This window comes from Eleutherodactylus coqui, chromosome 5 (assembly GCF_035609145.1).
Source record: "Eleutherodactylus coqui strain aEleCoq1 chromosome 5, aEleCoq1.hap1, whole genome shotgun sequence".
In the NCBI taxonomy this organism is placed as follows: Eukaryota; Metazoa; Chordata; class Amphibia; order Anura; family Eleutherodactylidae; genus Eleutherodactylus; species Eleutherodactylus coqui.
The window spans coordinates 153,742,004-153,767,561 of record NC_089841.1 but is presented as its reverse complement, the minus strand read 5'-3'; the positions used below and the strand labels follow the sequence as shown (position 1 = coordinate 153,767,561).

Below are 25,558 nucleotides of genomic sequence, written 5' to 3'. Positions count from 1 at the left end.
CCGTTCCTATCCCAATGCTGGAAAAACACCAGACTGTGTTGACAACAAATATGCCTGTGCAGGCGTGACTTATGTGTTGAGTCAGTGGGTGACTCACAATGACACTGAAGTGTTTATTACATACACTAAAGGCTATATAGTCCCATCTGAGGAGCGTACTGTGCGCACCTTGTTAAGCTCGGCCTCACATGACCGGGTTTGAATTGCGGAATCTACACCTCACTTTACATTCGCGTGTCCGCAAGTGGAAATAAAATTGCAGCACGTTCTATTCTTGTGCGGATTCCGCACAGATGACTTCCATTAGAGTCATTGAAAGCCGTGTGACCCGCAGCCCATTCACAATCAACATTATGGATAGGTTGCGGGTACCCACGTCATCGCCTAGCGATGGCACAGGAAAAACAGAAATTTAAAAGAAAAATATGTACTGCGCATGAGCGACGGCTAGCCGTGGCCATTCGCAGTACAGAAAATACACGGTACGCGTGGACACCAGCCGAGAACAGGGCCGGACACCACTCTGGGCTCCCACATGTAGAATTTGACCCGTCCATGTGAGACTGGCCTAAATATGTTACAACTTTTTGACCTAATTGTAAGCACAGCTGGAGGTTTGTTGCAATGTATCAGTGTAGGCAATCTTCTATGAGTTTAACATAGCACTAATACAAATATCTGTCCAGCCTCCATGTCTATACTAAGTAGTAAGTAATAGACCTTACAAAAAGGCGAGGCTCAGCTGAGTGATATATAAGTATATGATAAAGTATATATATATATATATATATATATATATATATATATATATATATATATATATATATATATATATATATATATATATATATATATATATGTGTATTCCCTTCAGTATGTTTCCTGCTATACACACCATAATCAGGGCTCCTGTTTCTAGGTTCGGCACCTCCAGGGCTTCTGCTGATGTCCAGCACGGGCTGCTCTGGGATCGTGCCCACTGTGAGAGACATGGAAGCAGAATGTTATGTATGGAAGGGGAAGAGTGTGTTCACACAGTATAATAAGAATTGCACTGTAAAAACCACATACGGTTGTGCCCCGATCCATTGTGGACCAATGATGTTGTGGTTAAACGGCATGTGGCTTTTTAAGTAGTTCTGAATACAGCCTAATCTTTGCTATTGTTAGATTGTGGCTTTCATGAGCTTTTCATGCACTATTACAGAGCATTTAATAACTGCACAAATATAAGTCAACCATACTATTTACACTACATGTCATTTTATTCCGTGTTTGATGTTGCTTTGTAAGTTGTCTAAACTGTATTTGGTATGTCAAGAAGATATATGAAAATGGTAAAAACTTATTAAAAAAGTGGATCTAAGGGCTCATGCTTCTCCCGGGTCGGATTCCGTCTGCGAAATCTCTCAGCGGAATCAGACCTGGCGCCCCCCAGAAACCCCATACTCACCTGTCCGGATCTGCCACGAGAGTGTTGGCCGGCGAGCCAGCGTGCATGTGTAGTGTAGCGCATGATGCGCGGTGCTGGAGTATAACGCGGTTTGCCCACAGCGTGGAGTATTGTGGGACAGACGGCTTCCATTGACTGCAATGGAAGCCGTCCGTGCGTTTTTTCTGCACAAATTAGAAGATGTTGCGATTCTGTCCCCTTCAAGCGGAAAATCGCAGCTGATTTCCGCTCGTGGGGATGGGAGAATCATTTTACACAGCATGTCTATGGACGGACATTGCTGCAGAAATCGCAACGGGTGTCTTGACTGTGGTTTCCACAGCGAAAATCGGTCCGTGGGCATTCGGCCTAAAGCGGTCACTGTGCCAGCTGTTGGATCCCCACCAATGCGACATTTATCTTTTGTGTGTTAAACTTGGCACATTCCCTTTAACAAGAGTGGAGGTAAGGTCATAAACACTTGGATACACTGTATATACCTTGCTAATGAGTTTGTTATGGTAACATTTATGCCTTTGATTCACAACCTTTCATAAGGCAACAATCCCGTGTAAGAGAGCAGCTTACCTTGTGGAGAGGGAATGTATGGTTTTGCTCCTCCAAAAGAAAACCTCCTTGTCATTGGTGCAGAGGCACTTTCTACAGGAAAAGGGGGGGATGTTCCTGCTCTTAGGAAATTGAGGGGACTGGCACTGCTGGACTTCCGCACCATGCCAGACCTTAAAACAAGAAGAATGCATAAGTAACCAAAACATGTTTATTGTTTTGATTAAATGTAATAACATACATTATTTAGCTACACACATACATATATATATTAATATACATACCAGTTACACGTGCGTACTAGTTACATTAAAGGGGTTCTGACATGAATAATGTTTTTATGCTTTAGCAGCCATTGTTCCCTGGTGTGCCTAATGGACACAGGGAACCCACGGTTTAATGGCTGCTAAAACATAAAAACAGAATACTTACCTTGTCTCCTGTTGTTGTTGACATCGGGGGGGTCATCTCCCAGCAGGCGCTGCTCTTCCTCTTCTTCCTCCACAAGCCGCGCCGCCCCGGGATCGCGTGCATGCGCAGTGGAGAGGTGCCCTCTGACAGGAGTCAGGACGGGCCGCGTCTCCACTGCGCATGCGCAGAATCTCGGAGTTCATCCAGGACGGACGGGCCGCCCACAGCAAGCACTGCTTGTGACGTGCTTGCTGTGAGCGGCCCGTCCGTTCACCTCGGAAGTGACTGACGGACGGAGCAGAGCCGGAAGCGGTCATTTTGACCGCTTCTGCTCTGCTTCTACAAGCCACAGAAGAAGATGCCAGCTGGAGGGGACATGCCTGGCGATCGGACCTGGCCAGGCAAGGTGAGTAAAATTTTTTTTTTTTTAATGTCAGAACCCCTTTAAACATTCAGGTTGGCACACTTGTAACCCAGCCAATATACTGATCACTGCCGTGCTTGTTGTGCAGCATTTAAAAGATTCTACAGGTGTTTCTCACAAAGCAGCAAGAAGACGGAGGTTGCTACAATCTTTTGGTACCTTTACATGGAGCAACTATTGTTCAGATAGTTGCTCAGGAAAGATGGTTGTTCATTAGCTTTTACAGAGTGACGATTGTCATTATTTGTTTGCCGAGATGTCGTTCATAGAGGAGATCACCAGGCAAATTTGTTTGCGAGCCATTCAAATACCAACAGCTGTGATTTTACACCAGATGACTTCTGATCAACCAGCGTCTATTTTTTTGGTAAGCTCTAAAGAAACAACTAGCGACTTATTGCTCATCACTCTGTCAGTGGCCATGTTTACACTATACAAGTCATTGTTACAAGGCTTGTATAAAGAGTCTGACTTTGGCTTGAAGGAACGCTGCCTTCCAATAGGTGGCGCTGTGGAGGTATTATTCCATCCCCCTTATTTACACTGAACAACTATCGTTTGCATTTGCTCTTCTGAGTGGAGCAATTATTTGGCTGATAGTTGTTCCCTATGAAGGTACCTTTACACTACTGATAGCTACTTGAAATGTCTCTAACTATAAGATAAGTGTTCACACCATTACAACTACGTACTACCAACAATTTACTAGCATATTCTATCGCACCAATAATTCAGTGCAATTCAGTGACAAGGGAGGTTGGAGGGCAAAGACTTAATAATAATAATCTTTATTTATATAGCGCCAGCATATTCCGCAGAGCTTACAATACAGGGGGAACAGAAACACAACCACAGACTTACTTGTTTATATGTCCCCCTCATCTGTCTACCACCCTACCCTTGCTCTTCGTTCTGCTAATGATCTTAGACTAATGGTCCTTTTAGACGGGCCGATTCTTTTTTGAACGAGCTGGTGACGTCGCCGCTAACTTGTGCGCAGTCGTGCAGCTTGGTTAGGCAGGCAAATGCATCGTTGGCTCGTTCAAATGATAATCATTCAGTCCCTGTACAAGTGAATGAGAGGGACTGAATGATTGCTGTTAAAACTGAACAATAAGCGAACAAGCCAACGATGATTTTTATGCCTGCAGAAAATTAACGATGAACGAAAAGTAGACGATTCTCATTCGTCATTGGCTTGTGTTTAGACCGAACGATTATCGTCCCTTCATAATCTGAACCACGTAAGAACGCTCGTTTTTACTATGAGGCCACACTGAGATTGTTTTTAACGTATCGCTTCAATAAAGCATGAATATTATATAAAGAAGATATACTTGTCAGTGCTGGATATTACCCTCCAAAGCTAGGAACTAGCCTGGAGAAGCATGTCTCCTGTTCATTGCTTCAATTCCTCTGTACAGGGCCCTCACCCCTACTGTCCAAATTGTCTATTAATGTAATACTGTCTTAGAGTACAGACTTGTTCTATACAAACCTCTGTGGTGTGTACTGATTGGGCGACTGCAAATTCTGCTCAATCCTCCGATAATTGTCAATTTGAGTTGGGACTGGAATGGGCACAGACTGACCATATCTACTAGCTGGTGCCTGAGATAGTCTAAAGGGAAGAACCCAAAAAATACAAGTTAAAGTAACATGTTAACATAAAAACATCAACAATAAGCTAAGATAACGTCATTATTTATCCGAGATGTTCTACAGTCTGGTAGAAATACAAGTGGCTGCTGTCCAACTGCTCCTTCTTCTACATGTAGAAGATTAAGGTCCTATTAAGATGTTCATGATGTTCATGCCTAGGCCATATGACAGTTCATTAAGTGGGAGTATGTGGTCTCCAATCAATACCGCTTAGACATATCTTGTAACATTTCGGGTAAACATAGAAAACTCGCTCTGTCTCTTCGGGATCTTGTGTGTTAAATTCGGTATAGTTTGTTTTGGGTGATGTTTATTCTTTTTTAAGGGCCTTCAAATAGATATTTTTTGGTCCCTTTAATATGGATATTGACTGAAGGTGGGCAAAATTATTCAGATTGATGTTTTGCTATGAGTTTGAATTCGACAAAAATCAGAACTGCTCAAGGACTTTTTACTTTATGTATCTGAATATTGCTGAACATAGAAATAATGGGAATCACATAATTATCAAAAGACTGAGGAAGCTGTTATTGCAATAGAAAACGTAATACAAATCTTTTGTCTGATACAATTGAAAGATGGTTATTATAAATATTTTAAAGCTCTTACCGGCATGGACTTGGGGAGCAGCTGTATGGAAGTGTTGGCGAGGGTGTTCGAGCTCGGCTTTCCAAGCCAGCGGATGTCAACAGAGAACTGGGAAGAAACAAAGATAAAGATGAAAACCTTTAAAAACTATTCTATTAGTGTTTCTGTGTCCATATTCTTGGTAATGATATGTGTATGTGGGCCTCCCAACTCTCCCCTGATGTCAGATGATGGAGGAGATGAGGATTGGGCACTTGGACCTTAACATTACTGATCTTCTTCTTCTTGGGGAGATAAGCTGGAGCCAGAGCTGTCTAGTAGCGGCTTTCCTCCATTTCTCCATTCAGAACACACACATGCCTAGCTGTGCCAAACATGCATGTATATGGGGGTGTCAGGGCAGATATGCATTGGCCGAACTGGGCGCTATCTGTACTGGGTGGCCAGCTTGGGTCATATATTACTAACTTTGAGATAGATGATCTGTAGAATGTCTGAACTGGAAGGCTAGTTTGCTTACCCGCTATACATTAATGTATCTTGGATAGGCTTGCTTGTGGTAGCTTCTGCGATATCTAGTGGAACATAACAAACAACTGATTAGCCGATAGTGATCATAAAGCTGACTACATTGAGATACAATTATCCAACAGATTCTTGTTGGCTACATGGACAATGCAGACACAGAAAATGCAGGAAAATATATATTCCCCTTCTTTTTGGCTGCATTTTCAAAATATTTTTGCCAATATTCTCTAAGAGTTTGTTCACACGTCAAAATCTTTACCAAATACTGTGAATTTCGATGCAGATTTCAGTGTGGATTCATACCAAATACCGTAGCAGAAAATATATTGTGGATTTGCAGCAAAATTTGCCACGTGCAAACGCGCCCCAAGGCTAGTTTCACACGTGGTAGATTTGCTTTCGAATTTTCACAAGCAGAAAAATCCACAGTAAATCAGCAGGTTTTGGTGCGAATCTACATCAGATGTCAACCCTTCAGTTGAAATTAAATGATGGGATGAAACTATCAGCAGATCCACACCAAAGCCTGCATCAAAATGTGCAGCTAGTGGTTGTGATCTTGGCGTGGATTTTGGTACAGATGGACTGCGGAAAATCTGCAGCAAACATGTGAACATACCCATAAAATCACATTTAATTTATCCGTTTGCCTCTGTTTATGTCAACAGAGTTATACATGGATCCAAGAAAAAACATTGAAATACTTCCAAATCATTCCTTTAGTGCTGAGGTTTGCATCATAAGACCAGATATAGATGGATAGATAGATAGATAGATAGATAGATAGATAGATAGATAGATAGATAGACTAATTTAACCAGGAAATAAAATCAAATACTGCATATACTCAAGTATTAGCCGACCCGAGTATAAGCCGAGTCAATAAGTTTTACCACAAAAAACTAATAAAACTTATTGACTCGAGTATAAGCCTAGCTATACTTGAGTATATACTAGGTAAAAAAAAAAAAGCAATACTCACCTTCCAGCCAGAGTCTGTGTCCCCGGCACGATGCTCTTCCCGGCGGTGCGGCAAGCTGCTTCAGACTTCTTCCCTCTGTCATCTCCCTGCTCGTTTTCCAATATCCCCGCTGTCAGCACTACGTAACTAAGCGCTGTGATTGGATCAAGCGCCAAACAATCACAGCCGACACTCGATAAACCAATTACAGATATTTAGTGATGTAATTCACTGAATGGCTATGAATGATCAAGCGCCAGCTGTGATTGGCCGGGGCTCGATCCAATCACAGCGCTTAGTTAACAGCGCTGACAGCTGGGGAATTGAAAACCAAGCCAGGGAGATGACAGTGGGTAGAAATCTAAAGCAGCTTGCCGCACCGCCAGGGAGAGCATCATGCCGGGAACAGCATCGCGCCGGGGATATAGACTCCGGCTCAGAGGTTAGTATTGTGGTTTTGTATTTTTTTTTTACCTCACCTGATTATAAGCCGAGGGGGGGGGGGGGGGGGGCTTTTTTAGCACATTTTTTAGTGCTGAAAAACTCGGCTTATACTCGAGTATATACGGTAATTGAGATATACATAAATCGCAAGAGTAAAAAAAAATGGTAACGTTTCTAAACCATTCCTATAGCTCCGGGCCAAACTGTAAATTTTTCCCTGTCAACAAACCTCAAGGGACTTGGGTTTGGGTATGAAAAATATCTGAATCTTTATTTTAATTGCCTGGGAAACAGACCAGACTTTAATTATTATGTTCAGACGGAGCAGTGGTAATTAGCTAGCACTATGCAAAGATGAAGATCATAGGCACAAGAACAGAATAACAAAAGCATCACAATTGTCCTATTAGCCTGTATGAGTCTCCCTGCCTATCACTGAGCATTGCTTTCTATTTCAACAACTTACTGGAAAGGGGCTTCAAGGGGAAGGCAGCTGCTTCTGAAATGCTGGATTTAATCAAAGCTTTATGCAAAGTGCCTCTAAAATGCTTGGAAGTGGGCTGCACCGTGCCTCATTTTCCTGCTTTTCATAGAGCGTCAGGCAGGAAGACAAGCTATTAACTCTTAAAGACACTCTTTGTAAAAATAAAAAATAGAACCCCTAGAAGGAGTTGTCGTTTTGCTACAAAATGTGGCATGTAGTTACATCTCAGGCAGATGTTCCAATGATTAGAGTTGTGATTAGAGGAGGTCGTAAAAGCAGTTCCATCCTTGGCCTATAAGAAGGTTCTCAGAGGCTACTTGTCTGTAGTGACCCTTTTTCTGCTTGTGTAGAGCTTGTTGACCACTAGACGCCTCTACGACACAATCAAAGAGACTCTGTCCAGCTAAAAGAATTTGGGAGGGGTGAATTATTGGTATGTGAGAAGTTGGATGGTCATATCAACGAATTGCCACCACCTGGGCCGTTCTGACCAGACTGTTAAGAGGTGTTGGGACCAGTAGATACATGAGGGCACGCAAACAAGACAACTGGGCTCAGGATGCCCTCGATAGACCATCAGTAGAGAGGATCGTCTGATCTCCGACAAGCATGAGCAGTTCCTCTCATGGTGGCTTCTAAGAGGCATTTCCCAACAGGATAATACTCGGCCGCACACACAAGGGGGTCACAGGAATACCTCCACAACATTGCCACACTTCTGTGGCCTGTCAAATCTCCAGATTGATCGCCAATTGAACATGTATGGGACCATCTGGGACACCAACTTTGACAGCCTACGATCTTGAGATTCAGTTACAGCGAATGGTGCAAGATACCATACAGAACCTGTATGCCTTCTTGCCCGTCCGCATCACATCTAACATCCAAGCTAGAGGCAGGACAACAGGGTACTAGAGCCTCCCTTCAAGGGGGGCAGTTTTCTGCAATAAATGATCCACTTGCTCTGATATTGTAATCACTTACTTATATTAATGTTACAATCTCACATGGAAAGTTTCATTCAATTTCGACAACTCCTTCTGGGGGGGGGGGGATATTTTTTTGACAATGAGCGTACTTAAAAGTAACAATGGCCTGAGACATGAATTAGATGGAGAGTTCGACGAGCCTCAACTGACACCAACTAATCATTAATTTATGGAGGCAGAATGTCAGAACTCATGCACTGGCAGAGAATAGATTATATTCACAAATCTCTTCTTTCATTACCTATTGGAAGAGGCTGTCTCAGTGATGTACATCAAGGGGACACTAAACCTAAAATTGCATCTCTCTTTCCTATGCAGCTGAATACAATCATCCCCTTTTGGATCGGGTAGAGGCTAAATGTGAATAATTATTTAATAACAAGAGATTAATAACAGGAAGCACAGAATATGTGTGCCCCATAGTCACCTATGGGCAATTATGAAAACCGATAGAAATATTTCCATTCCTAGGAGTGGATGAAGTTTATAAGCTTTGAACTTTTTGGTTTAGTGGCCCCTAAAATCTATATATCATGCCATAGAGACAATGAAACCTTACAAGAAAGGGCATTTATAGAGAAGCGGGGCACATATTTACAAAATCTAAGTGGGCCCCTGTTGATGCATACCACCACCCCCTACAATAATGCAGAAGCAATTCTGTAGCGGCCCCCACCTGCTTCCCATCTCATGTAGGAGAGAAAATTGAGTGTTTCCCTCTTCACTTGTTTGCTAATGATTCTGTGATTATGAAGAAGGGTCACACAGCCCATAATAATGGGGGTAGGGTTAGATTGTGCCGAATTCCTCTTCTCATGAGCTCCTGCCTACAGGTTTATTTATCTTGACTGTTCACAAACATTACTGACAACTTAGATTGCACTATATTATATGTTAAACATAAACTAACCTTGGGAACTCGGAAATTGTGCAGGCACCATAACAAAATCATCAGTGTCACAAGATGAATTTTTGCTACTGCTCTCTGCAGACTCCTTTGAACCTTGAAGAAATCCTGGAGAATCAGGAATAGGTGAGACCATGGTTTTCTCCTGCAACTGCTGCATTTCACCTAGGGATTGCTGAGGGTAAAAGACACAAAATGGGTTATAAATATTAACAGATTTTATCATACAGTGTATTTATCAACATTCTCTGTTAACATCATAGAATGCAGAAATAATAGTCCGACACAGAGTATGCGGTTTACATGACATTGTTGAGGAAACGTGTGAACTGGTGATTGCTGTATAAGTAAAGTCCCCTGGTGCAAGCACTTAGTCGTGACCGACTCCTAGGGTCATGTCACATCGTGACGTTTTCTTGGTAATCTGTATTTGCGGGGTGGTTTGTCATTGCCTTTCCCAGTCATATTTTATCCCCCAGACCTTGGGTGGATGGGAGGCTGAGTCAACCTTGAGTTCAATCCTTTGAACCCTTAACCTTCAGGTCGTGAGCGAGAGCTTAGGACTGCATTTCTGCTGCCTCAACACTCTGCGCCACACGGGCTCCTGATTGCTGTATGCATACTGTGCAATGGTAATTAATATTGTGAAACTAATTGGCATGACACTGAATACAGCTGATCAGAACATTAATCAGTCCAACAAAATCAACCTTGTGTGTTTCCCATGCTGGTCAGATCACATTTTTTGCCACTATTAAAAAACTGCAGCAAAACCATGGTACTATGCTGCAAATTTTTTGAACATTGCTGCAAATAGCACAATTAGGCTATGAGATGTGAAGATGCCCATAAAGAGAAAGAGAGAAATTTACTCCATAAGGCCTCTTTCAGAAAAGAAAAAAAAAGCGATCAAGTCTCGATCTTAATTAGCGTTTTCTCATCCATTCACTTGGACGGCTGCAGCGTATCGGCAATAGTATACGCTGCAGCTCGGAAATTACTCGGTCGGCAGAAATCCTCGGAATAACTGCTAATGCTTCAATAGAGCCAGCTGTCTTCTTCTCCCAGCGTTGGACGCAGCTAAACTCCCTCCCTATTGTTCAGCTCCCATAGAAGCCTATAGGAACTTAAAGCGTACTTCAGGAAAAGATAGGGCAAGACCTATCTTTTCACGCACCGTATAAAATCAGGCACTGGTGTCCTATTTTGATTGGCGCGATTTTTTATGCGCCTAAAAATCGCAACTATCTGAATGAATACATTGTAATCCGATGCTTCAGATGGTCACGATTTTTTCAACGTGGCTCAATTAGCCGTGTATATATGGTCGTTTGAATGAGGCCTAAAGGCCATAAAAAATGATGTAAGAAATCTGGCTATCAGTCGTTGCTCAGTTTAGACATCTGCATTTGTGGCCAAAGCTGAGACTGCATCAAGTACAAGGAAACGGTTTACATGCTTAGCCTATAATCAAATATAGAAGCAAAGTGTATACTTACAGGTGGAGATGCCAAATGAGAGGTGGAAGAACTGCTACAAGAACTTCCTGAGCCTGAACTGGGGTATGATGGCATTGGCACAGGTGCAGCTAGAGGACAAATAGGGGTAGAACAGGTTATAAGGGATATTGTACATAAAATCATCAAAACAGATCTTAAAGGGCCATGCCGGTGATTTTTTTTCCCATTTATGATGCAGCTACACCCCCCCCCCCCCCAGTAAATATAAGTTAGGCTGCCTGTCCATGAGCGCTTTTGCATTGCGTTCCCCGCGGCGATAATCCGGCCACGGGAATACAGTGCATGCTTTCTTCCATAGCTTTGCTATGGAAAGCGCAGCCCCCCCTGTCCACAAGTGGAAAATTAAAGCGATTCTCCGCTCGCGGTCAGAAAATCGCCTCATACTGCGAATTGCCGCGATTCTCCGTGGTGAGCCTATCTGTCAGATAGGCTCACCGCGGAAATCCATCTGCTTGCTCCTGCTCCCAGGCAGCAGCTCCCGTGGACAGGCAGCCTTAGCTAGTGTTACCTTGGTTAGTTATTCTTTTCTATCTGAAACACCTGCTCCCTTTCTCCATAGATAATCATGTGATTTTAGATCGAACCAGCTCAGATTTACTTGGATTTATGCTGTCTAAAACTAGTAAATTTCAGAGTTCAGAGTGATGGTGCTGAATGAATCTTACCACCGAAACTGCATGGAAGGGGAAACAGAACTTCTGTCACAGTTACTGATGATGATCATACAGCTCCTGTCACACAGTTATAATAGAGGAGATCACAGCTCATCCTCTGACTGTATACCTATGGTCTGCAGCTTATTTAGGTGGATATAGAAGGTAATAATAATTAAACTGTTTTCCCAGCAGACAGAATGGTATAACCTTAGCTTATGCTAGGCTGATGCATCATGGGATTGATTTGAAAGTGAAAGTAAGAAAATCTCACTCTCAAGATGGTTCCTCATAAGTGGACTGCACTGCATGGAAGTGTCTGCAATACACAGAGGAGACCTCCAGAGTGTGACAGGCCATCAGGTGAGAGGGGCAGAGATGGAAAAATATGTTTTCACTAGAGTGGCCCTTTAAAGGAAAAAATTATGTTTTCCCTAGCATTTATTTAAAAGGTTTCACAAATGAATTGATGGGTTTTTTCAAGCAAGGCCTGCTGTCTGTGACGGGATACATCGGAGTGGAAGCCGAAGCTCAGACACGTGTGTGGCCAGCGTCTGTAATTACAGGCGCAGCTCTCATTGATTTCACTGAGAGCCGTGCCTGCAGTTATGAGTACTGGCCACTGCACAGTCGTCTGCATCAATTTCTCACACAGTTTTCCAGATCTCTGCTTACTGTCGTTCAATGTTTACCTTCAGGGAATAAACCTGGTCATGTAATGAACGTCAAAGCAGAAGGCTCATCACATGAATAGGTCAGATTTCTATGCCCTAAAAGAAAACAATAAAAGTTCCTATTGACAGCAAACAAGAGATCTTAAAAACTGTAAAAAATGCTTACAGAAAGTCTGTAAGAAGTTTGTAAAAGTTTCTATTACACAATGAATTAGCTTCATCTACTGAAAATTGTACCCCTTTAACAATGCTATCCACTGCACAGCCATGCTGCCCCCTACTTCATTGTAAGCATTTCAAGTAATACGTACATTTCTTCATGGAGGAGCCTGCATCCAAAAACGGATGGTGAAAGAATTCATCTAAACAGGAGAGAGAGAAAAGTTTAGGAACAGAAAGTTCTTCACACCTACAACTAATACACACTAGTATATCAGTTACTAAATATACCCAACATGACATCTACTATCTGCGACTCAGAAAACCGTAATAGAAATCCACTGAAATAGAACTGGTTTCTGCAAAGTATGACATATATAGAAATGTGTCTATTTTGTCATGCTACAAGCTGGGGAAGCCACGGAAATCTATATATGTATGCAAATACAGCATGAATAGTAATATCTTTATAGGACACCAAAAGCAGGGTTTTTATTCGTCAAGTACAAATAAGCCCCAATGAGGGGTCCCGACATAACATGGGGGCTTCCTGTGCTACTGTAGCACGTGTACTTAGTGGGGTGGGCAGAACTACTGACCGGCGAGAACTCAATCAACACTCTCACTACAAGTGTGGACGATGGCTTGCAGATATCTACAGAACCCCCTTTTAGCAGAATCAATACATTTCCTAGACTGGAAGAAGTGATAAAATCTACATTTTGCCAGATGCAATAATCTAGAAGCAGCTTTCCTTGTTTATTATGCATCGGCAGGAACGCTGTTAAAAGTTATTAATACTTTACCAAAGTCCATTCGGTCCTTCTGGTTCCTCTGTAAAAGTCCCAAAAGTAGCTGCTTCAGATGACATGAGGTTTCTCGAGGGATGCTGAAATGTCAACACACACACATACACGCCAAATAAATAACACATATTGCACAAAATACGAGGGTAAAGCTGTCCAGACGAGCAATGAAAGAGTGAGAAGTCACAGTATAGGGAAAATGCTGAGCAGAAGATTCGAGCAGTCTGTGCGAGCGAAAAGCGAGAGGGGAGCGTGTTTGCCAGGTTTAAATTTAACAGTTGCAAGTGCCCTGGGTATTATTCTTCATCACTCCTAAACTAGATGTGGTTGTAGTTCTAAAGTATTTTTAGGGGACAGAAGTTCTGCGGTAGCACAGCTATATAACGTCCTGGAGATCAGTTAAGACTGGCTAAAGGGAACCCGCCACCTTGGAAAATCTGTGCAACATGTGGGCAGAATGTTATAGAGAAGGAGTGACTGCAGGAGTTGGGGGAAATACTCATTTATATACTCCTCTTTATATACAGGAGTCCAGTAAGTGGTCAGTGATAGTGTACTATATATACATAGCGATAGCTGTCGGTCCGTAAGTAGGGCCGCCCACTGGACTCCTAAGCATATAAACAACAGCAATGAATAAGATACAAATTACACTGAATATCTGCCCACAAACCTATACATCAGTCAGATCAATTAAATGCTGTTGGCAGATCAGTACAAGTTCAACAAGGCAGAGATTTGACTTCTACAAACTAGAAGGCTAACTTCACACGGGCGAGGGCCATATCGGGTCGTGAATCACAGCCCCATTGAAAACAATGCGAGAGCACAAAAAGATAGAACATCCCGCGATTTGATTCCGGCATTGCAAAAAGAATGGGGTTCATGTTTGTGCGTCTTGTAGCGCACAAATCTCGCACGATTTTAGCGCCCGTGTGAAGCCAGCTTGTGGAATCACTGCGGAAATGTTTGCAGTACAAGGCACGTTAATTAGATTTTACAAATCCCCTCCACATGTCATGCATGTTTTCTGCTGCAGTAAAGCATGAAATTGGGAAAATGCTGCAGTTTACAAATCTGCAGTAAGTCTGGTTATGTTGTAGAAGCTGCGCATATGCGCAACGGATGTCTACTGTAGCGATAACATTAAAAAAGCAACTCAATCCGCAATTAGAGTATTGTTGCGGTTTGTACAATTTTGCGGCTGCATGTACGCTCTGAATCCACTTGCAAATCCGTGTCTGTGAAGTTTGTTAATTAAGTTTGCCAGTGTGACCTGCAGGAACTACCACTAGCATATTGGTGCATTGACACGGGATGGAATATTCCACAACAGCATTGTGGAATATGCCGTTCTGGAATTCTGCACCAAAATGGGCAGGTCTAACTGCGGATTATGATGCGGAATTGTTGGTAGACTTCTGCCCTTTCCAATTCCATATCAAAATTTGCATGTTAGAAGTGCGGATTTTGCTGCTAAATATTCTGCAGAAGGGCCTGTGGGTTCTATTCACTGCGCATTGTACATGCACATTCTGCACACAAATACGGTCATGTGAATCCGGCCTAAGCCCTCATGTCCACTAGAAAAATACGATCCGCGCGGATTTCTGCAGCGGATGCACTGCAGGTCACAATTAATTTGATTTTCTATTGCTTGCGGGAGATCATAATCAATGAGCTGAATGGAGCCCATCCGTGAGTGATCCGCAGTAAAATGGAGCATGCTGCATTTTTTTTCCATGCGTAAAATCCGCAAATCGACTTAAATCACTTCTGCGGGTGTTAAATTTAATCTGATTGACCGCGGGTGGCCAATAATTTCCGATGGGCAAATTTGACTCCGGATCTCACCCGCAGAAAACCGCACGGATTTGCTAATTGTATTTCTCTAGTGGACATGAGGCCTAAGAGAGGCTTTACAATTGAAGAGTCAGCAGACTCGGACACTATTTCTAAACCTTAGGATAATGCTGATAATGATTTGCCAAGTTCAGGAAATCTGATGATGATAATACCAACCATGCCAGGCCTCTGTACATATTATCCTATTTGCCCCTTTCTGTAGAACACCTCATTAAAACTAGAGCAGACAAAACATTTTCTTGCGCCCCATAGGCTCCTTCAGTATTAATAAAAAAAGGTTTCCTCAAATAACCTGCCCCATTTGCTTCAGGGATTAAAGGCCTTTCTGTCTAAGCTTGGCACAAGCAGTTATGCTGTGTTAATTAAGGAATGCTGAAGTTAGTGCCAAATATCTAGTGCCCATCTCCCTGGTAGCCTGGAACTTCAGCACAGAATCAACAGGTGTAGACAGGGAGCAAGTCAATGGAAAAAGTCAGTAATGCTGGAAGAATGATTACTTGGGTGTGAGGGTCTTGTTTTTTTCATAGTAGAGGCGAAGGTCCTGGGGGCTGCTGGCCTGGAAAGAGAAGGAAGCTTTAACCACAGGTGGACTGTAAGCAGGTCCGGGAACAGGATTATTATTTTTATCATAGTCACGCGATAAGCAAGACATCCTATTGGTCTATCAAACACCTCCTTAACCACTGACATACTTATATAGAACCACCATGAAAAGGACTACTCTTAAGGTGGAACTACGTTACACAAACCACAAGCTGCTGCAATGCATTACTACTTCTCTCCGAGGCTCTTCCTGTATAAAGATCACATATTCTACAAAATGACTCAAAGTAACTATATTTATTACTATATTATACATGTGGGATGAAGTCACTACACCCAAGCAGCGAGTTTTGATTCAGAAGTCAAGAAAAGGGGGCGGCCGTACACTTAAGACAGCGGTCGGTTCATTCCACCATAAACATGCGTGCAGATAGAATGTGTGTGTGCTCAATGGGTACATGGGAAAAAGCCGCAATCAGACACCTCTGGTAATGTAGGATCAGGCATACTGCAATCCAGTATGTCCAATGCTTCTTTTCCTAGTCATCTGGATGAGAGTCAAGAGACCCCATGCATACTAGATAAATGCCTGATTTCTTAAAATTTCTTTGTGCGTCTGACGTTTATTCAATGTGCATGGCTATCTTTAATCCAATGAAAAATTTGGATATTTGAAGTAAGAAACATATATACTTCAAACATTATTTTGTCCATGTACGTATGTCCGATTCTAATTCTAATATAATGATCTTAAGGGTTACCTTGTCACTAGGTTCATGCTGCCCGAACCACAGGTAGCATGGACCCAGACAGGTATGTACAGTGGGCCCGTCTAAAAGAATCAATCCAAATAGAGCTTCGAGCCCCACGGAATGGCACAGGCCTCTTCCCACCTGGATCGCTGACAGTGACAGTGCTCCCCTACACACAAACAGGGAGCGGGACGTCACTTTCGGCGATCTTGGTAGAGAGAGGCGCCGGGGTGGGGCAGCCTGAACCTAGTGATAGGTGATAAATGATTTTCGTGGGATAACCCCTTCAAAGTGAACCTATCAACAAGATAGTTGATAGATGTTTTATTGCTGGGTCACAAACCACTGGGACCCTCAGTAATCATGAGAATGGTCCACATGAGTGAATGGAGTGGTGGTGCACATACGTAACCACCGCTCAATTCACTTTTATGAGACCGAGGGTGACAGCCAAGCACATCATTTGACTATGTCCACAGACAGTGAATGTAGTGGTGGGGTCACTGTTGTACACCTCCATTCCATTCATTCATTGGGACTCGTGTGCACCATTCTCATGATCGCTGGGAGTCTCAAGAATTCAACATTTATAACCTGTCATGTTGATAGGCGATACCTGATTTTTGTGGGATAACCCCTTTAATGACCAGACACACTGTATCAGTGCCACACTATATCGCTATGGAGATCTGATTGAGGTTACAATTGCCAAATTAAAAACTGATGGGTGGGAGATTCACTTCATTTGGACCCCCTACATATCACTGTTAAAATCTCCTCACATTTAGAATGAAAAATAGTGATAAATGTGAAAAAGTGAATAAAATAAATGGAAAGGGCTTCTGCGTTAAAATATTCTACCTAATGAATATACACAAGTTACCCATGCGATAAATACAGTTCTGACCATCCGCATCAGAAAGGAAAAGAAAAAGTTGGCTATGTAGTAAAGAATAGACACTCAGTAGAGGCGCGGTGACCTGGACGGGCCAAGGACTAAAGACAGAATGTGCCTGACAACTACTTGAGCTAAGTCACCTCAAGGACAGCTCCAGTTCATGGTAGTTACACAGTAAACACAACAGAGCCGAAGTTACACAACTTAATGGTCTGATGTTGAGTGGCAGATTTCTATCTTATGGTAATGGTTATGTTTAGGACAAATGTAACACATTGCAGGAGGTTATATACAAGGCGCTTCAAAGAGAATGGTGGAACACTAGAGCTGATCTATTCATGCATGAAGCGACATATAGCATCCAGAATGACATGGAAAGATAGAAAAAACTTTAAGGCCTCCTGCCCATGGACAGAGCGGGATACGCCCGCGGTTTCTTTTTACCGCGTTTCTCCACAGGCTCCATTAATACTATATTAATGGAGACGTCCTACTGCAGAATAATACGGTAAAAAAGAACATGACGCAATTTTTTTCCCACGGCGTAAATCCATGGCAGAGTCCACGTGTGAGGACTGAGCCATTTGGTTGAATAGAACCAAATAGCTGCGTAGTTCTGCCGCAGATTTACACCGCAAGAAACGCGGCATAAATTTGGCCGTGGGCATTAGCCCTAATGCACTTTATAGATGCTTGATGGTGCTGTTGGTGATATGGCAGATGTCAAGTTGGTAGTCCAGTTCTGCCCAGATGTATTCCTGGAATATCCTCTCTTACTGATCCAATTGCAGCCAGGGTGTGGTATTTAAGGCTGTCTAGTGTCACCAACGACACCCACATTGAACATCTGTAAGATGCAATAAAAACTTGAAGATTTCTACTATCTTTTGATATCATTCTGGCTGTTGTATGTCATTTTTTGCACGATTCCCTTTGAATCACTGGCCATTATGAAGTACTGATAAGTAATGGTAACTCTTCTATCATCTGAACATCATTATTTTAGGAAATACATTCCTCATAAAGTAATAGTTCTAGGGCATCTGTTCTTACAACTCTACTTTTTGCTGTAACGCATTTATCTCTGCTGGAAATGTTTGGATAAACTGACAACTTGGTATTACCCAGTCCCATCAGACTGAATATATACACACCCTACTGACTAATGGAATGGTACCGCTGAGTTATCAATTCAGTCATATACATTTACAGGAAAAACTGCCCCCACTGCTGGTGTGATGGTCTGGGGGGCTATTGCATATGACAGTCTGTAACCCCTAGTAGTGGAACAAGGGACAATGACAGCTCAGCGATATGTTCAGGACATCCTGCAGCCACATGTGTTCCTCTCATGGCAGGGCTTCCAGGAGGCATTTTCCAGCAGGCTAATGCTCGGCCGCACATACAAGAGTATCACAGGAACGTCTCCACAACATTGCCACACTTATGTGGCTGCCCGATCGCTAAAGTTCTCGCCAGTAGAACATATATGGGACCATCTGGAACGCCAACTTTGACAGCCTACGAGTTTTCACAATCTAGGTGCTCAGTTACAGAAAATGTGGACTGATATGCCGCAGGATACCATACAGAATTTATATGCCTCCATACCCACCCGTATTACATCTTGCATCCAAACTAGAGGCAGCCCAACAGGGTACTAGAGCCTTCATGCCCACCCGTATCACATCTTGTATCCAAGCTACAGGCAGCCCAACAGGGTACTAGAGCCTCCATGCCCACCAGTATCCCATCTTGTATCCAAGCTACAGGCAGCCCAACAGGGTACTAGAGCCTCCATGCCCACCAGTATCCCATCTTGTATCCAAGCTAGAGGCAGCCCAACAGGGTACTAGAGCCTTCATGCCCACCCGTATCACATCTTGTATCCAAGCTACAGGCAGCCCAACAGGGTACTAGAGCCTCCATGCCCGCCAGTATCCCATCTTGTATCCAAGCTAGAGGCGGTGCAACAGGGTACCAGAGCCTTCATGCCCGTCCGTATCACATCTTCTATCCAAGCTAGAGGCGGTACAACAGGGTACCAGAGCCTCTATGCTCCCCATCACATCTTGTATCCAAGCTAGAGGCGGCCCAACTGGGTACTAGAGGCTCCCTTCAAGGGGTCAGTTTTCTGCAATAAATTATCCTTTTGCTCTGATATTGTAATCCCTTATATCAGCGTTACAATCACACAAAGTTTTATTCGATTCCAACAACTCCTTCTAGGGAAGGGATTTTTTTTTACAATGAGTACACAAATGTTGTTTATTTCTAATAGTTGGCTGATTAGAGGATTATTAAAGGGGTTGTCCCGAGGCAGCAAGTGGGTCTATACACTTCTGCATGGCCATAATAATGCACTTTGTAATGTACATTGTGCATTAATTATGAGCCATACAGAAGTTATAAAAAGTTTTATACTTACCTGCTCCGTTGCTGGCGTCCTCGTCTCCATGGTGCCGACTAATTTTCGCCCTCCGATGGCCAAATTAGCCGCGCTTGCGCAGTCCGGGTCTTCTTCTTTTCTGAATGGGGCTCCGTGTAGCTCCGTGTAGCTCCGCCCCGTCACGTGCCGATTCCAGCCAATCAGGAGGCTGGAATCGGCAATGGACCGCACAGAAGCCCTGCGGTCCATGGAGACAGAGGATCCCGGCGGCCATCTTCAGCAGGTGAGTATGAAGACGCCGGACCGCCGGGATTCAGGTAAGCGCTGTGCGGGTGGTTTTTTTAACCCCTGCATCGGGGTTGTCTCGCGCCGAACGGGGGGGGGGTTTAAAAAAAAACAAAACCCGTTTCGGCGCGGGACAACCCCTTTAATATTTTTTGTTACTTTCCAATTTTTCTGTAAGAATTTTATAGACACACCTATAAATTCCAAAAGCCATAACAGCACAAAGATTCAGTGTTCCGTCAGTAAAAAGCTAATTACACCTTCAACTTAACACCGAGGGAATCACTAAAATATAACTTTTATTAGGTAAAGATAAAAATAAAAATGTATAAAAGGCGTGGACTCTTATTCCAGTTACACTCCTACTGGACAAGTAGATATTCTAACAGTAGTAAGTCCATATAAGTATATACCAGATGATGCGCTAAGTTCTAACTCCACAACCACAATGACCCAATCTATATTGTTGGTGCATGGGTCGAGATATATATTATGGTTGTGTACAGCTCCACGTGGAGTGGAGTGTAACTGGAATAAGAGTCCACGCCTTTTATACATTTTTATTTTTATCTTTACCTAATAAAAGTTATATTTTAGTGATTCCCTCGGTGATAGGCTTGTTGACACACAGGGTTTTCCTTTCTGTCACGGTGACAAACACCTTCAACTTAAAGAAGAATCAGGTGTTCTGAAAGAGTTAACACTGAAAAGGGAGGCTGCAGAGTTTTGCTTGTAGACTGCATTTCAGGAAACATGTGGGGCCGGTACAAGGTTTCAAATTCCTGCTACTATAGTAGCTAACTGTATAGGGGAAAAGAACCCTATACTACACAGTTATATATTATATACGTATCCTGGTGGCATTTTGAGTGACAAATTGGATCCTATAGGGAAGTGAGGTGCAGTATATAGCTTTCCCTTTTATACAACCTTTCCCTTTTTGGACCCAATCTCTGTATTGGTTAATAAAACACGTCAATACATAATAGTACTTCAGAAATAATTAACTATGCAGAGTGCAAAATTTGTTTAATTTTATTTAATGTCCTGAAGAGTTTATTTTATGGAATAGATTTTACAACCCTTCTAAGAAATCATTGAGTAATGGTGGTGAGTCATGGCATCACATCCGAAATTTGTCAATTATCTACATGAGAGGATAGAGGTAATACACTGAAAAGTTTGCATCATCCACTTCTACAGCCAAAATAAGTGAAGGACAGGTGACCTATATTTACGGTTTAGTACACACTCTGGATAGGATTCCTTATACCAAGATGTGTCACATGGGTGTTAGAATAACCCTGATGCGATGATTTCAGAGAACTAGAGAGGTCACTAGAGTCATACTTTGGACAACTACTTGTATTCCCTCCAGTTCAATATAAGGCTGAGGTACTGTTCCTTGAGATTCACACTGACACTCGCTCATAATAATGGCCAACAGGACTGCTGACTATTGTATACGGTGATTTATTTCCTTATTAATCCTTATGAGTCACTGGTCTATAAATATGTGAGCATCAATCAATTAACCTTGCCGCATGGATCGTTGGGGGCTTATATAACTAGCTAAATGCTATTTTTACAGAGCGTTAGCTTGTGTACAGAGTGTACAGGAAGAACGCAGATTGGTGCATTATTTGGGGATGTGCCACATGTAAGTTCAAGGACAGGTGTAGTTTTCATCCAAGCTGTAGAAGTGCTCAACCTGCTCTATGATCGCCTCAACACATGTTGTGCACCAAGTAGGAAATACGAAGTAATATCCTAAAGAGCAACCGCACCCTCAAAACTAGAAAACTGGAGATAATAATCTTTATTTGTATAGCACCAACTTATTCCGCAGCGCTTAGATGGCTGCAGGCTGGAGATGCCCTCTTTGTCCACTTTCTTTGTTAGCTCATACACATAAGCCAGCTCTCATGTGGCTGATCGTTATCTCTCTAGACTCCACCATAAACCCTCTGATCACTTAAAGAGGCTTTCCGGGACTCTAATACTGACCTATTGACCAATGTCTGATTGGTGGAGGTCTGCTGCTCAGGACTCTCACCCATCAGTTGCTTCAAGAGATGGAGGCACTTGTGCGAGTGCCGCGACCTCTCATCACAAAATGTGACATCACGTTCATTGGTCACATGGCCTGAAGGCAGCTCAGACTCATTCAAGTGAATGAGAGGAGGCTGCTATACCAGGAACAGCTGCTATACAATGTACGGCGCTGTGCCTGCTATGCAGTGAAGTGGTTGCAACTCTAACTTGAGAGCTATGGCTTCTTCATAAAGTTTACTGGTAGGACAGGTCATTACTATTTTATCCTCAAGATAGAGCATCAATACTTAATTAGAGGGGTCCACTACTTAGTAACTCCATCAATCATTTGACTGAAGAGGTTGCAGCCTCTTCTCAAGCATATGATGTCACGTTCATCAGTCATATGACCTGAGAATAGCTCACTACCATTTAAGTGAATGGGACTGAGCTCCTATATCAAGCATAGCCACCATACAATGTATGGTGTTGTGCTTGGTATGCAGTAAAGTGGTTGCGACTTTTCTTGAGAGCTACGGCCTCTTCATAAAGTTTACTGGTAGGAGTCCCAGGTGGTGGACCTCCACCTATCATAAGGACAGGTGATCACGATTTTATCCTCTGGATACATCATTAATAGTTGATTAGAGGGCTCCACTACTTGGGATCCCCATCAATCATTTGACTGAAGAGGCTACAGTCTCTTCCCAGGCCCCTCTTCAAGTCAATGGGACTGAGCTCCTGTACCACGCACAGCCACCATACAATGTACAGTGCTGATCCTGCATCTGCCTGTTTAAACAGGCAGTAGTTCATCTATGAATTGTGAATGGAAGCAGGCAGGCTAGAATGATCTCCAGCCCTCTCCACCTCCATTCACTAAATTGTGGCCCCTTCCCAATGGACATTCTAATTCAATGAGAACATTCAACTCAATGTCTATGGTCGGCTGAATGCAAACTTTAACACCAGAAGAGGAAAAGTTAATTATTCTAGATTTTTTGTCTTCAAGTTCAACTTATAAACTGTGTTTGCTATAAAATATTATATTGTAGCACTAAAAGAACAAGAATTAATCATGTACAGACATGCCTAACAGCCTTCTGTTTTATGTCTGGGGCTCAGATTATAGCTGGAGCCAGCCTTATGACACATTTTTAATAAATTAATTCTTTTGTTTAATGGTTTCCTTTTTGTCTACATAGCAAGGATTTTGCTGAGATGAAATGGCCACCAACAGAAATATCTGTCATGCTCACACAGAAGTGATAAGTCATTCTCCGTTTTCTGCCCACAGAGTAGACGTCTGCCCCCAAAAGCCATAACCTTACATAGATCAGTCAACTGCATGCACTGCCCAACTCTTTCCAGCCACATAGCCCTATGACAACATAGCTGCTGCTCCTCCTCACATTCCCACACAACTGTACAATCCATACATTCTGATTTATAAGCTGACAATGGTCATTAGCTTTACTGGTCATTAGGTTTACTCTCACATGGTTTCCTATTCAGTTTAATTCATAAATGGAGCTCTGCTGATTGTTAGAGGCAACCAAAATCTGATCATATGCTACCAGACCCTTGACTTCAATGTTTTTTTGGCCTTCTAAGGTTAGAAACCAAATCTCCATATTAGTGGAGATATCAGAACTAAAGAACCAATAGTTGGTGATCTTGAAGTGTACCGAAACTTTTAGAAAACTTCTGACATGTCATAGCGTTCATACAATTCAAAGTCAATTTTATGATATCAACCTTTATCAATGTAAAGAAAACTAACCAACCAGAAACATCATTTTAACAGAAACCAACATAAACAGTCTAAATGTTCTTCTAATGACCCACTGTTATTAAAGTGGTAACAATCTGGGCGTTGACTGGCTCACCGGTGAGCTGGTGGGCCCCCTGCTGGACCCTGAACCAAGAAATAGGCCTCCATGTTTAAAGGATCCCCCAGAGGCATCACATACTGTATATCCTCTTCATTGTTTGTCAACTCCCTCGTTGCATTCATGTAGTAAACCAACTCGTCTACCACCCAATTTACTATATAGATGCAGCAAGCTTCGATTACACCTTGCGCGATCCCTGTGTTGGCAAACCGGGCCCGTCCCTTCCATCCTTGGTCCCTGCCTCTAGTGTGTCACCATGACTCCTTGGAATCTATCACCTTGAAGTTTGTTGCTGCCTGCCACTGTGTGAGTACATAGCACTCCACCTGGCCACAACCGGGACCACAACATGGTGGTGGGATCTATGTCGTTTGGTCTTGCTATTATAACACGGCTCTCTCAGGAGAAAAGTAGAACTTCAGGACATACTGGGAGTTGTAGTTTGTCTTACAGCTGGGCAGTCACAGATTGCATTAACCCCCTCCTGTCTTGTGACATAACAGTTGATAAAGATTCATGGGGTGTTCCTGTCAACAGCTGTCCTATTGCACTGTAGAGATTGTACAGGCACAGGAGCTTTGTCAGCACCATCACTTGCTGGTGCCATCTGTACTGTACAGCCATAACCCAACTCTAACAAATGGGATCAGAAGTAACTACAATCACACATGTTTAACCCCCAGTACAGTATATAGTACGGATTTTGCATGGCCCATGGCATAAAAAAAAGCGCAAAGGTGTATACCTTTTTTTCCTAATTCCTCTGAAAAAATGTAAGAAAGTTCAATCAATAACAACGTGGCGTATTTACTGGTTTCAGGAAATTTTGTCTAATTTTTTTCGTCCATTCCAACCAACCCAAATCTCGTCCGATGCATAGATTTTGTCCATTGCTTTCCTCGTCCACTAAGACATTTGACATTTCACCATTGATACTTTATGCCATACTTAAGAAAAGAGCCGTGTGTGCTCCTTTCGAACAGAAAAACTGCAGTGGCTTCCCTGCCTCTGAGTCCGCACCACGTGGTGCAGAAGCTGAGACAGGGAAGACCGTGGCAGAATCCTCTCCCCGCGGCGGTGGAATTCCACAGCGTAAACATTGGCTTTTAGGTTCAATAGAATCTAATAGCTGCGGGGCAACGCCACGGATTTCTGTCGCGTACAATGCGGCAGAAATCCATCCGTGGGCATTAGCCCTTAAACCCCAGTATATCTACCCCAAAATAGTGCTAATGAAAAATACAATCCGTTTCACAAAAACAAACAATCATTTGGCTACATTTGCTGAAAAGTCAAAAAGTTATGGCACTGGGAATGTAGTGACACAAAAATGAATTTCTGTTGCATAAAACTTTTCAAATTTTCTATTTATAAAATCAAAAAAGCCCTGTAGAATAAAGATAGAATGTTATTTATACACAGTGCAGGTTGTAAAAAAAAAGCAAAAACATTATAGTGAATTTACTATTTTTTTCCCCATTCCCTCCTATGCAAAATGTTTAAAATATAAAAGTTAATAAGTGATATACGCCCCCAATTGATGACATTAAAATAAATCAAAAGCATTCATACAGCCACATAAACAGATAAAAAGAGCTAAAATGCAGAAAAAAATGCATCCTGAGGACTGCATGTAACTGTAAGGTGTGCTCCTAGAGCCAACTGGTGCGCCCCAGGCATCCCAGTC

At 42.6% G+C, this 25,558-nt stretch overlaps 1 protein-coding gene across 1 annotated transcript in view; it reads right to left on the bottom strand.

The window, feature by feature from the left end:
• Positions 1–25,558, bottom strand: part of ULK1 (unc-51 like autophagy activating kinase 1) — an 89,294-nt gene that overhangs the window by 16,001 nt on the left and 47,735 nt on the right. Inside the window, exons 9-18 of the mRNA XM_066603424.1 lie at positions 15,573–15,631; positions 13,210–13,292; positions 12,556–12,606; positions 10,897–10,985; positions 9,401–9,572; positions 5,605–5,659; positions 5,106–5,192; positions 4,333–4,455; positions 2,021–2,172; positions 896–979 (exon numbers count right to left, since the gene is read on the bottom strand). Coding sequence (XP_066459521.1) covers positions 896–979; positions 2,021–2,172; positions 4,333–4,455; positions 5,106–5,192; positions 5,605–5,659; positions 9,401–9,572; positions 10,897–10,985; positions 12,556–12,606; positions 13,210–13,292; positions 15,573–15,631 — 955 coding nt within the window. The remainder of the gene's footprint in view (positions 1–895; positions 980–2,020; positions 2,173–4,332; positions 4,456–5,105; positions 5,193–5,604; positions 5,660–9,400; positions 9,573–10,896; positions 10,986–12,555; positions 12,607–13,209; positions 13,293–15,572; positions 15,632–25,558) is intronic.